General features: G+C 43.1%; 1 protein-coding gene across 5 annotated transcripts in view; it reads left to right on the top strand.

Annotated features, from left to right (window-relative positions):
- AAK1 (AP2 associated kinase 1) overlaps positions 1–12,626 on the top strand; it is a 53,102-nt gene that overhangs the window by 35,417 nt on the left and 5,059 nt on the right. For 2 of the 5 annotated variants that reach the window (XM_015882872.2, XM_032448875.1), the window contains 5 exons: positions 1,737–1,838; positions 2,735–2,836; positions 3,233–3,343; positions 6,371–6,475; positions 7,975–12,518. The exons of 1 other annotated variant lie outside the window; for it this stretch is intronic. In XM_015882872.2, coding sequence (XP_015738358.1) covers positions 1,737–1,838; positions 2,735–2,836; positions 3,233–3,343; positions 6,371–6,475; positions 7,975–8,069 — 515 coding nt within the window. In that variant the 3' untranslated portion in view covers positions 8,070–12,518. 2 more of the 5 variants (XM_015882869.2, XM_015882870.1) reach the window with 2 other exon arrangements.

Genomic DNA, 12,626 nt, shown 5'->3' on the forward strand with positions numbered 1-12,626 from the left:
AGAAAGATGTTTGGAAAGGTAAGGGGGAGACTTGAAGGAGCAAAAACATTTGGAAACGGAATCATGGAAAGGAGCAATTCCAGGTACTGTGTGTGTGGTTTGGAAGATGTGTGTTGATGCCAGTCCTTGAAGAGCTGAGCATTTATAGACAGGCCTTGTTTGTCCAAAACTTCCCTTTTGGATAAAGGAGCTGAGCATGTTGCCTGTCCTCTTGTCCCTGTGTTACTCTCCTGTGCTGTCTTTTCCCATTGTGCTGCAGTCAGTTCCTGAGAGCCATCCCTCTTACCCCACCTCTTTTTTGTTGCCAAACCCCTGCTCCAGCCTCTGTGCTGATCCATGGGAAGTCCCTTAGTGTGGAGGTGAGAAGCCATCAGTGATGCCTCTGTGGCTGTTCCTTCTGCAAAGCCACCCTTTAAAGGAAAATGAAAGCATTCCTCCCAGAGATGGGAGGTTTCAAGTACATTCAAGGCTGCTGCTCCCACTGGGGTTTGCCTTTCATTGACCTTCAAGCCTTTGCTGATACGACAGCTGCCTCTTGGGTCCCTTTTTGGAGTTTCTTCCTCCTCCTCCAGTTGCTTTCATGCATTGAGTTGTCAAGTTTTTTACAGGGAGCAGAATTTATCCTGCTTTGAATAAGTAGTTCTCAAGCCAGGAGGCTATTTTATTATTTATATGGGGCAGTAAAAAAGATTGATACCATTACTATGTACATTACAGTGCAACTTAAGCTTTTCTTTGGCTTTCTAAGTGTGATAAGTCTTTTATATAGCAGTATTCCAGAGCCTATTCTTTTGTGCAGTTATAAGCACGTTTTCTTTGGGTAATAAATGGAGCTAGCCTCTGAACTCAGAACATAAACTGCAGGTGTAAAAATGTTGTAAAGGCTGTGGCTGTGATATGCCATTGCTTGTTCTGATGTTGTGTTAAATGCATTGGAATCACTAGATTTGTCCATGTGCAGCAAGTTTTATCAGTGCTGTTCTACTGAAGGTGATGACTTCTAATGAATGGTAGAAATTTGATCTTCATCTTAGTCTGTTTAAAAGATAAAAAAGTGAAATAATGAAGCTCAATATTGAAAACCTACTTGGTTTGCTTGGAAAAACCAATTGACCCCCAGATAAATGATTCAGGTTAACTTTTTATACATGCAGTCTCAATTTCCCTTTGCAAAGGATAATGGAAACTACAGGAGTCATTCAGCTGAGACACACCTGGTTTGAAGCCTGATAGCTCAAATAATTGGCAGCTAAAGAGCTGTGTACCCCAGGGGCAGGTTCTGATGCCTGGCACTGTATTGTATGTTTTCTAGTTTCCCATGAGCCCTGGAGGACTTCAAGTATTCCATTCTTTACTAAATTAATAAAAGCTATAGGCCTTGCTCTGACTTCTGATCACCCCTTCTGTTTCTTCCCATTATTACAAAACAGAGCTCCTTAGTATACGAGGGTGCGAGTAGGTTTTGTGTTTTCAGTGGGTCATATAAGCCATAATACAGTGGTGAGGATATATTACATATTACATGGGTAAGGATGTCCTCTGCTTTCCGGGTTTCTCTGTCCTTAATGGAAATGTTCTCTGTGCAGATTTTGTGTTTCTTGCACACAAAATCATCCAGTTGCTTTTCTGAGGCTGATGTGATGAGCCACTGAATTGAGCACTTGATTAATGTTGTATTTTCTTTTTTTTTGCTTTTTTTTTCCTGCCTTCCTTCTTCCTTTTCCTGCTTAACCCAGAAAAACTGATTGAGGGACTCAAATCTCCTGAGACTGCGCTTCTGCTCCCTGATATCCTGCCTCTCGCTGACCCTTTTGGTAGCACATCAGATGCTGTGAATGGTAAAAAGAATAAACAAAAGAAACCAATGCAGGGTACCCCATCCTCCCCTCTATCTGCCATAGCATGCCTTGTCCTGCATGGTAATGTGTTTACCCTCCTGGGCTCTGAAAACAGCCGCTGGTGTTGGTGAAATGCAATGGTAGGAAGTTATAGAGCTTGGGTAGAGGAGTGGTCATCAGTGGGTGAAGAAGCAGCAGAAACCCTTCAGTTTCTGTAAAGGGCTGTTTGTGTGTGTGTGTGTGTGGCTGTTCTTGGGCACCCAAATTGCCCTGCATCAGCCCTTGGCAAGGCCTGTGTTGCCTTTATTTTGGGGTATATTGTGAATGTCCTGGGCTGCCACAAGCCTGGATGTGGCAGATTGCAAAGCAGCTTGAAGGTCTGAGTGTTGCAGAGTGACCAACTTGCCAAATGCATTACAGAGGAATAAATGCAGGCTGCAGTTGCTTGCAGTCAGCTGCTCGTGGCTTTGGGTCCAAGCCAGTGTTCCTTGGCTCTGGTTGCATTGAATGGAAAGGTAGGAAACAAGCTGCCTAAATGTAAGACTTTTCTTCCTTCAGCGATTTCTGACAGTTGTCTGAATGCTCTTAGAGCATGATCCTGCACTATGGACAGCAAACTTAGTTTCACTGAAAACAATATGAAAAAAGATCCCACATTGTGGCTGTGTACAAGCTTACCTGTGAATGTGCTGGGTGCTCCCAGTTGTTTTTTAATGTTGCAAAGAGACTCCATACAGGTCAGTGTTTTCTGTTCCTGGAAAAGATCCTTGCAAAAGCTTGTATTAAAGGATCACTAAAGGATTCAGACATCTGTCTTCTTGCTTCTTACTGATATGGTGCCTTGCGAACTAACCTCTGGCTTCTTCTCTGCTCTGGTATTTCACACGTTTGGAAAGGAAAACCTGATGTAGCTGTTGAAAGCCTCATACCCGGCCTTGAGGCTCCACTGCCCCAATGCCTCATGTCCCAGACTGAGTCGGTTGCTTCCAACAGGACAGGTGGGTGAGGCAGGAGGGGCTGTGGGTGCACAGCACTGGGGGTGGGCTGGTTTGAATGGTACAGTATTACTTCAGCCCACCATCTTGAAGCATTGTTCTGATGATGTGCTTTAAAACCCGGAGCATCACTTGTATGGGATTTTATTGTCAAATACTCTGTTTCAGAGAACAGGTAGCACCAGAGAATCTGCTGTGTGTTGCTAAAGGTGTGGGGAATCCCTCTGCCCTGAGCACAGAGCCATAAGAAATGTTTTCCATTACAAAACATGGTCTGTGCTGGCTTTGCTTCAGTGCGTTGTACATTAAACAGATGGGGATAGGATTGTGCCAACATGAACTTAACACTGTCTGTGTCTTGTTCTACCTGGCTGCTTTGGGATGCTAACCTGGATTCAGACTCTCTCACTGGGGAAGACTCTCTGCTTGACTGTTCTCTGCTTTCTAACCCTGCTGCTGACCTCTTGGATGAGTTTGCTCCTGTGGCTTTCACGGCTCAACCTCACAAAGGTAAACTGTTCCTTTTGCCTCTAATCCTCTTCAGCCCCAGGACTGAGTCTTTACCTGATGTGAAGTGAGAAGCTGATAGCAGTTTGTGCAAGCAGATGCTATGACCCCTGTTTTGGTGGTGTTTTTTTTTCCTATGCCATTGTTTTGTTTTCTTCCCAAGCCAGTGAAACTTGTAATGCTCATGGAAGTACTAAGGGGATAGAAGAGATTGAAGTGTTCAGCCTGAGCATGATAAAGACAAAGTAACACTGAGTTTATAGGGCAGGTAGGCTTTTGTGTGCTACCCTTCTTCAGGTTTGTGAATGAGTACACTCTCATTTCGCCAGTTGCACATATGATCTAATGCCTCGATGCTGCAAGCGAGCCTGATAAGGATCTATTTTGATGTCAGAGGTTTCTGAAACCAATTGAATATGTCTTGTCATTGCTTATGTCTGTAGCATGTGACTGAGCTCCTTCAGATCTGGAGGCTGGTTGCTTTCTCAGAGGTTATCAGGAGGAGGCTCTCCAGTCTGCAGTGTCACAGAGAACATGAGTGAGAGTCTTAATACAATATCCAGCTGAAAAATGTTGTACGCTAACACAAAATAGCAGAGTGTGGAGGAGGAGGAGGTGGTGTGTGATGATTCCTAAGAGTTGCAGCTCAGCCTTTACAGGGCTGATTATTTGGTCTCATAGGGGCGTTATTGAGGTGTTGTGCTGTGGTCTGAGTTCTGTTCCCTGTCCCAGCCCTAGGAAGTCATCTTCATTCAGGTGGCTTTTCTTCCAGGCTGCAGAGCATCCAGCTGAAATCTGGGCCCTCTCTGTGGTGTAGCTGCAGCAGTGGCATTGGAATAGTTTGAAGAGATCTCAGCTGGTGTGACATGCATGGTCAGTTCTTCCTGCTCTGTTCTGGCACACTCATGGGTTAAAGCAGTTGTGAACAGTGTGTGTGTCCCTTGAGGGCAATGGCAAATGTCAGCAGACTCATAAGCTGTGCTTGGAGTGAATACTAGGAGCAGGACCAGGACTTCTGTTCTATCTTTTGCCTTGACAGGGCTAGAGCTTGAATGCTAACCATGGGTTCCCCTTAGCAGTGGGTTTCACTTAGTTCATTTGGTAAGTATCCCTATAGCAACAGAAAATGATCCCTCCTCTGAGGGATCTGTATAAACTCTGTAATCAATTTTTACACTCGATGACACTTCAGAATTAGATTGTGTTTCTCATAGAGCTTTTGGGTTTAAACAAGCAGTTGCTCTAATTGCTCATTGCTATAATACACTTCCATGCCACTTTATTTTGAGCAAATGGCTCGAGATGTATTTCAAGCAGTTATTACTCCACGTCTGGAATGCAACAAAGCCAAAACATTGTTGGTGTGACTTGATGAGAAAACAAATTAAGAGACTTCTGCGTGACTTCTCCCAGGCTGACCTGCTGTCCCCTCTGGGATGAGAGGCTCACCCTTGCATGGGAAAGTGAGACTGTAGGGAGAAAGAGAGAGGGAACAGGGGGGCTGAGCATAAACTCATCCCAAACTACTTCATGGCTTCTCCTCAAACACTTCTTGTATAAGCTGTGCGTGCTTTCATTAACTTATCTCTGCTTTTTTATCTTGTTTTAATTCTCCAATCCTGGTTTTGATGTAAAGCACTGATGGGGCAGATGCTGCTGCCCTGGTTACAACCAGCCTTTGAAATCACAGTGCTGTGAGTTATCAGTGGGACTGACAGCATTTGAGAACGCAGCTGCATTTTGGGCATGGACTGATGCTCCAGTCAAGGCTGAGCATCATTTTCTTTGTGCTTCTCTGGGCTGTTGTGTTTTATGGGTGCAATGGTTTTGCTCAGCTTTCAGGCTTCTTTAACTTGCATTATCTTGTATAGCTTCTTGTGCACCAAACCCCAAGGGAATGAGCAATTGTAGTTATAAATGAAATGAGATGGAAATAGGATGCTTGCAGAGGTTCCCAGGTGTGTCCTAAAGAGCCTTGTGCAACTGAGACACTGATGACAAGACCTTCTGTTAAGATGAAATGTCTTTGACCCTTCACAGCCTAATCTGCTGTGAAATCAGTATTCTTTTCCTGAATCTGATCTGCTAGAGGACAGAATACTTCTACAAATGGCTCCTTGCATCACCCAAACCTTGATAGTGTGTTTGTCAGCTTTTGGTAGAGATCTTTTGTTCATGGTCTTCTAGCAATGTTCCTTTACCTTGGAAGCCATTGACTCTGTGCATGTCCTCGCTATGCTTTCAGAAGTACTTCAGGTAGTAGCTGAGAAGCAGACTGTGGAAGGTATTATTGGTGTCTGAAGAAGCTAGTAGTGATGTGGTTTGAGTGTGGAAGTCCCTGAATGTCTGTGATTGCTTGATAATTCAGATCAGTGCCTGACCTGCTGTGGAGGTGGCTGAAAGCCTCTTACCAAGCATCTTATTCCTGTTGGGGTGGCTTAAAATGACTGGAATTACGTGAAAAAACTTCTCCAGGTGCCTTTAAAGCCTCTCTGGGTGACTGGTTACATCTTAGACTCTTTGGAAATCTGACTTTTATATTGAATTTGTTTTATCCCTGTGGGTGAAAGTTCAGGGATCATCATGCCTTGGGTAGATGACTGGAATTCCTTCTGTGTCCTTTCCCAGCCCTTGTCTTCTCCCTGTGCATGAGAGCTGGTAACTGGAGAGCCACATCACTCTACCAAACTATGCCTGATGGCCACAGGATGATGATCACCACAGCACTGACCTGTGCCAGCTGTTGAGCCTTTGAACTGGCTGAACTTGGTTTTAGTTCTCATGACATGCCTTGCCTTTTGGTTCAAGTTTTGGGTTCTTTTTTCTTTCTACTTTCGTATTTAATTGGCTCTTTTACTTCTTACCTTCTTTACTAAAGACTTACCAACTTTATTTCACATTTTAAATGAAACTCCTGCTTCTAAACCCTGTCTCTGAGAACATTAAGGTATTCTAACACTTTTTGGCAATTCTAACCAGCTTTCTCTGCTATCTTTGCTTCTATACCTCTGTTTCTCCTATACGCTGCAGAAGATACTAACCTGATAGCAGGCTTTGATGCTCCTGAGGGCTCTGAAAAAGTGACAGAAGATGAGTTTGACCCAATTCCAGTGTTGATATCCAAAAATTCACAAGGTAAGCCAGGATTTGGTTGTGAAAAAGGGAAAAAACAAAACAGAAACAGCAAACATAAATTCTGGGGCAGTGGTGTTACAGCATGAAATAATGTAAATCACAAACTATAAAGGTATTAACGCTGCAGTATTTAGAGAGCTCAGCCTTTCTCTGATTTGTATTGGCCCTGAAGTGTCTCTAGGTTCTTTATTTCTGAAGAGATTGCATGGCCAGAAAGAGATCATAGGCTCACAAGCACCTTCAGGTCCCATGAATTAATTCCTACCAGTCTGCACACCAATTCCTCTGTGCCTAAAGTACAATGCAAACTCTTATTCCCCAAGCTTTTTGCTTCCTGTTCAAGCCAGTGGAAGGAGAAAGTGAACTTGGCATGAGAGGGGAGTGATAACAATCATTTATAACCCTGAGACTCCTGCTAAAAGCGAGTTTTTCATTTCTGATTGGTGATTTTCAAAGGTGCTTGTGGGAACTGAGTGTGAGAAGTCTGGTAGATGGTACCCACCTCCTTTGAAGAGTGTTCTTAGGATGCAGACTGGAAAGATTATCCTTTTACAGCATTCCTGTATATCATATTAATGTGATCTTTGCAAACAGCTGTAGCATTAAGTAAGGTTGAAACCAAGGAATAGCAGCACTGTTTCCCCAGAATAAATGATTCTGCTGAGTAGGGAAGTGTTTTGCAGTATGGCCATCGGATGGATCTTCTCTGTGCAGTCAAGCCATCAAAAGGCTTTACCAGCTTTTGGTATGCTAGCTTAGGTTTGGAAACGTATTACAGAGCTCCTTTTGTCTGATTATGTTTTTCAGTTTGGTAGAACTTTATTGACATCCCTAACTACCATTTTCGTTTACAGCATGAGTGTGCTGTACACCTGCTCTGCATCTAATGCTAGCTTCCAAAGACTGATGCTCATTAGGAAATGTTCTCAGATATTAGAAACTCTGCTCCGGCTGGAAGTCAGAGAAGATTTCTACCAAAGCTGGGCCAAGATAGGCTACCCTGAATAACGAAGAGCATCTTCCCTTCAGTGCCAAAGCACCAATTAATACAAAGCTCAACTCTCCCTGAAGTGGTTGGAAGCTCAAAAGATGCTCTTAAAACAGCAACTAATTTTCAAGATGTATAACTTTGAACAATCCTTTCCATTGAGAGTACTTGTAATTACATTACAGATCCTGTAGCAGGGACAGAATCCTGCAGCTTAGATGTAAACTGGGGAAAAAGAAATGGTTCATAGAGATTCCCTTGGGCAGAGAAGCTGCTGTGATGTTTTCCCATGCAAGAGTAGCAAGCCAGGCTTGGAGGGGGAGGAGGAGGGTGGAAGAGCAAGCAAAGGGAATGTTGTTGCTGTTGTGATACCAGTAATGAGAAGAGCTTGAGCAAGTTTGATGTTTTGCTTTGACTTTTTTTTTCTTTGTTTCTTGCTTGCTCTTAAACATCTGAAACTGTCGTGTGTGTGTCCTGTTCAATACTGAATTCCTATCTCTCACACTTTCAGGTGGGCATTCTAGAAACAACAGTGGAAGCTCTGAGTCCAGTCTTCCCAACATAGCCAGGTCTTTACTGCTGGTGGATCAGCTCATAGACCTGTAGCAGTGACACAGTAGCAGACGCAGTTTCTGTAACGTACCTAATCTTCCGTTTTCATTTCCAGAGGAGTTACCTTCAGTTGTGCTTCTTTTTCTTGTGTTGTTTTTTTTTTTGGTTTTTCCCTTTTTCCTCCTTAATTCAAAGAAAAAAACAAATCTGCCAACAGGAGACAGTCACCCACCTTTCACCCTGTCCTCCCATGCCCCAGGAAAGATTCTGTCTCAGTTCTCCAGGTAGTCCTCTCTAAAGCTGGTAAAAAACAACCTGCTATGGTTCCTTTTGCACCTCTCTGCTCGCCTGTGTCTAAAGGGAGCACCATCATTAGCCGCCCTGCTGAGATGTACACATAGCACCATGGAAAGCCTAACTATAACTGGTGTAGATAACTGTAGCTGACGTATGATCCCTGTTGTACAACAGACTCCTTTCTCCTTAGAGTAGCGCGTAAAACTGTGTTTCGATCTTTGCATTTGTGTTTCTGGGTTTGGTTTGTTTGGTTTGCTTGTTTTTGTTCATTTATTTTACTAATGAATGGGCAGGAGGAAAGGGGACAGGTAAAATTGGGAGGGATGGCCCTCACCTGCACGGTGCAGGTTAGGAGAGCTGGTGTTTCTCAATTGCCAGTATATGCTTCAGAGGAGGAAAAAGCACTGAATTCTCCTGCAGTAGTCTTGCTTAGTACCTCTGGTGATGGTGCATATGAAGAGAGTTTTCTGGACTGCCCCCCAGCTCGTGGTTTGCTATTTAACAATCCTGCTTGTGAATGGACTCTGCTTCTTGGGGGGGAGGGTGGGAAAATAAAGCAAAAAATACAAAAATAACAATAATAAAAAGCCACCAGGTTGTTAAAGCTGCAAAAATGATCCTAAGTGAAATATAACAAGATTTTGAACCAAATATGTGTGAGTATGGCCGTGATTAGCTTTTTGTTGACCTCTTTTTTTAGGCTGAAAAGGGCATTTGTGGCAGCAGCGGGTGTTATTTTCTGTGACTATTTCTGTGTTTGACTGGAAAAACAAAAAATCCCCCCCCCAACCTACTGTAAATTGTGTATGAAACAAATTGTCCTAAGGTTGTTTGTCTATTTTTACTCCTGGTTTTAGTCAAGCATCTGCTATCTGTCCTGGGTTCCCCGTTATCTCTTGTAACTGCGTATAGTGCAACCCAGTTACGTATGGACCCTTTCTCTTTCTGTAGACAAAGGTTACCGTGGACTTTATTCCACTCTTTGGTCTTTGTGGATCAAGCATGTACTTGGTTCAGATGGTTATGAAATAAGTGCTGCTACGACTCGATGGGTTTTTACCTTTTCTTTTTCCCTTCACACGCTTAGTTTGTCTCTTAGCTGGGTACGCTCAACTTGTTTTCATGGGCTTATGGTCACAAAGTCCGGAATTTCTATCTTGTATTTGAAAGCTCTTTCTGACCAGAAGGACTCTTCCTCTGTAGTGGAATTATTACTAGCTTACTGCTAACCTTGTGTATGTGTATGTAGCTGTATTAGTAAAAGTGCAGTTTCCCACGTGCGAAAGTATGAACGACTGAACCATGTGTGACCTCTTGCTAAGAAGGAAAGAAACCCAAGTTTGTGACTGCTCCTTTCCTATCTCCGGTATCTCCGCTATTCCCCCTCCCCAACACTTAGTTTAACCAATTCTGTACATAGAACTACCATCAATCGTGTCTGCTCTACATTACTCTTCTTTTAAAACCTACACTTAATAATAAAAGTATTGCTTAAGTGTGTTGTATCATTACATGTGTATACTGCACTTTCCGAGAGAAGCTTTACATGAGAACTATGGAAATGACCTTAGTAAAATTGTGGATAGAACTTTATTATTTTTTTGTTTTATATTCCTAAAGCACAGGAGAGCTGGACTGGAAAACACGAAGATGTTATAGATAGAAAGTTATTGTATAGTCAGATACTGAGAATATATGAAAAGAGAATGGATTTTAAAAAGTAACCATCTACTGTATATTAGAAACAAAGATTTCTGTGAATTAAAGTACTTTTAAAGAATGTTTAAGATTTTAAATCTAATGGCACTTGTTCAAGGGTTCTGGAAATATTATAAATGCACCGGGTTGTTAATAATGCTATTAAATAAGCAGATGTGAATGTTCATTTTATTGCTTTTTCAAGTAGCTGTTTGTGGAGCCGGGTGGGAAATACAACGCGACAGAAGCACACGTGTGTGTTTAGGGATGTTGGCCAAAGCTGCTTCATCAAAGTCTCACCACTTAGTTGCTAAATGAATGCAAAATGCAAGGAATGGGAAAGGGGTGGTGGCGGATATATGGGGTTAAGTGTCCACGTGGAAGAAGTTTGGTTCCAGTTTTCCTAATGTGGTGTAAAAAGGGTTTTCTTAAGGTTGCAGCCTTGTGTTGGAGCTGTGGGGAATGTTTCCTCCCCCCATTCAAGGGTTGTAAGGTTAGATGCTGTTATGTAATACAAACCTGCAGTCTGCAAAGAGCAGCAGAGTGATTCTGTTCCATACCTTTAATGCACATCAAGGTGATGGAGGAGCCTTTCTGCCCCACTAAGCTTGAGCTTGTAGTGCCTTCGTGTCCATTTTGCCATTGGTTCTTTTGATGGATCCTCCTGGTGGTGCTTCAAACACAACTTCAGTGCACAAAGCAATTTCCCTTCGGCTCAGGGTTATTCTTGAGATGCAAGATAAACTCTGCCTTTAGGGTATCATCTCAATGGCTTTCCTAAGCCACCTTATTAAAAAACAACCTGATATATTAACAGAAAATAAGTAAATCACGTTACTGAAATGGATTCTGTTCAGACCAAGGGCAGCTGAACAAGTTTTGGAGTTACACGAGCAAATGCACAAAGTGGAACATGTTGGCTACAGCAATGGGATGGTGTGTTGTGCACCAGTGTTCTGAGTGTGTGCAATGCACTTGTGCGTGTCTGTATGAAGTAAGCTGATTTCCTGTTAGCCAATACAGATCTTGGTTCAGAACTTTCATATGTAACAGTTGTTAGAACCCAGCCTGGGTGTTGGGGAGGAAAAAGTGTAACATAAGAGGGGTGATGTGTGAAGGAATGAGAAATTTATTAACCTTTTTTAAAGGCTGAGCTGGTAATCTTGCTTAGTAGTAACTGCACAGGTTTTTTAGCTGCCTGTCACCGTGTGTTGTTGAGACCTTCCTGACTTCAACCAGATGGACTCAGTTGTTTGGTCGAGAAGCAGCATTAGGCTCCAGGAGCGTCTCTGCCTTCCCCTGGTGTATTGGGCTCAGATCCAGAAGTGAGATCATCTCGGTGACTGCTCTGCCTCATTGCAGCACCTGTAAAAGGGAGAGGAAATGTTTTACAGCTCACCCAGCTATTTCAGTACCAACCACTTCTGGGTGGTGCCTCCCATGAAAGACAGCATCCCTGTATGTCAGTGCTATAGCTCAGGGTTTAAGCCACGTCTTCAGGTTGCTCTTTGCATGTGAATTGTGACCTATTTTCTGAGGCTTTGCAGGCAATCCAGAAGCTCTGCTGCCCACACCTTCTATAGGGCAGGGTGTGCAGAGGTGGGTTTGTCATTGAGGTTCTCCTTTAGTAATAAAACTGCCTGCACGTAACTGGGGACTTGCTCCTTTATCCAGATAACTGCTTTGTATCTAACCGCAGAATAAAAACAAGCGTGCTCAAACATCTGAACGTAGGAGGTGATGGGTGGAGAGAGGAAAGGTCTGAGCCGTTGTCTGATGGGATGCGTGCCCAGCTGAAGTGAAATGCTGGCACTACAGCAAAGGAGAAAACTGTTTGCGAGTATTCCAAGCTCGTTTTGCTTTTGATGGGCAGGAAAGCAAGAAAAGGATGGGATTTTTTTCCCATCAAAGTAAAAGGTTCTGCCTGTCCTGCAGTGCCTCCAGATTTGGAGATGCTGCTGCTGTCCAAAACCAACCTACAGCCTGTCGACCCTTCTCTTACACTGGCCCAACTGTTGCTTGTGTGAGCGTAGGCACAACCAATGCAAGCAACTCTTTAAAAGGAGAATCCTGTTCAGATGACTTGGTTGCCTGGTTCTCGTGCAGATTGGGTCATTGGTTTGCCATATTCTCTATGATAAACGCCTTTTTCCTTCTCTTGTTTTTGTGAATGCTGTTTTTTGATGATGGCTGGGTTAATTCAGAGGCATTTGCATGGTGTGGCGATGGGTCTCGCCCTGTTTCTCCCCTATAAGCTCAAAATCCCTTGGTAATACCTGGTGACATATAACCTGGAAGAAGGAAGCACTATAGTCTTATCAGTCCTGTTATCAAACTGAGCTTAGTATCTGAGGTAAAGCCATTGCTGGCAATATGGGCTTCAGGAAAGACAGACAGTATTTTTGTAGAGTAACTTACAGATTGTTCACATATCTACACTGTCTTTACTTAGCAGTGTAATGTATCAAAGTGAATAGTTTCCCAATAAATACTGATTTTAATGCCTAATGAATGAGTGCTGTGTCTTTAATTGAGAGGCGGCTGAGGATGGGTTAACTTTGTCAACATAAAACAGAAATGTAAATCCAAAGCATTAAACGGGGCAGATTAATTAGT

Source organism: Coturnix japonica, chromosome 22 (assembly GCF_001577835.2).
Source record: "Coturnix japonica isolate 7356 chromosome 22, Coturnix japonica 2.1, whole genome shotgun sequence".
Lineage (NCBI taxonomy): Eukaryota > Metazoa > Chordata > Aves > Galliformes > Phasianidae > Coturnix > Coturnix japonica.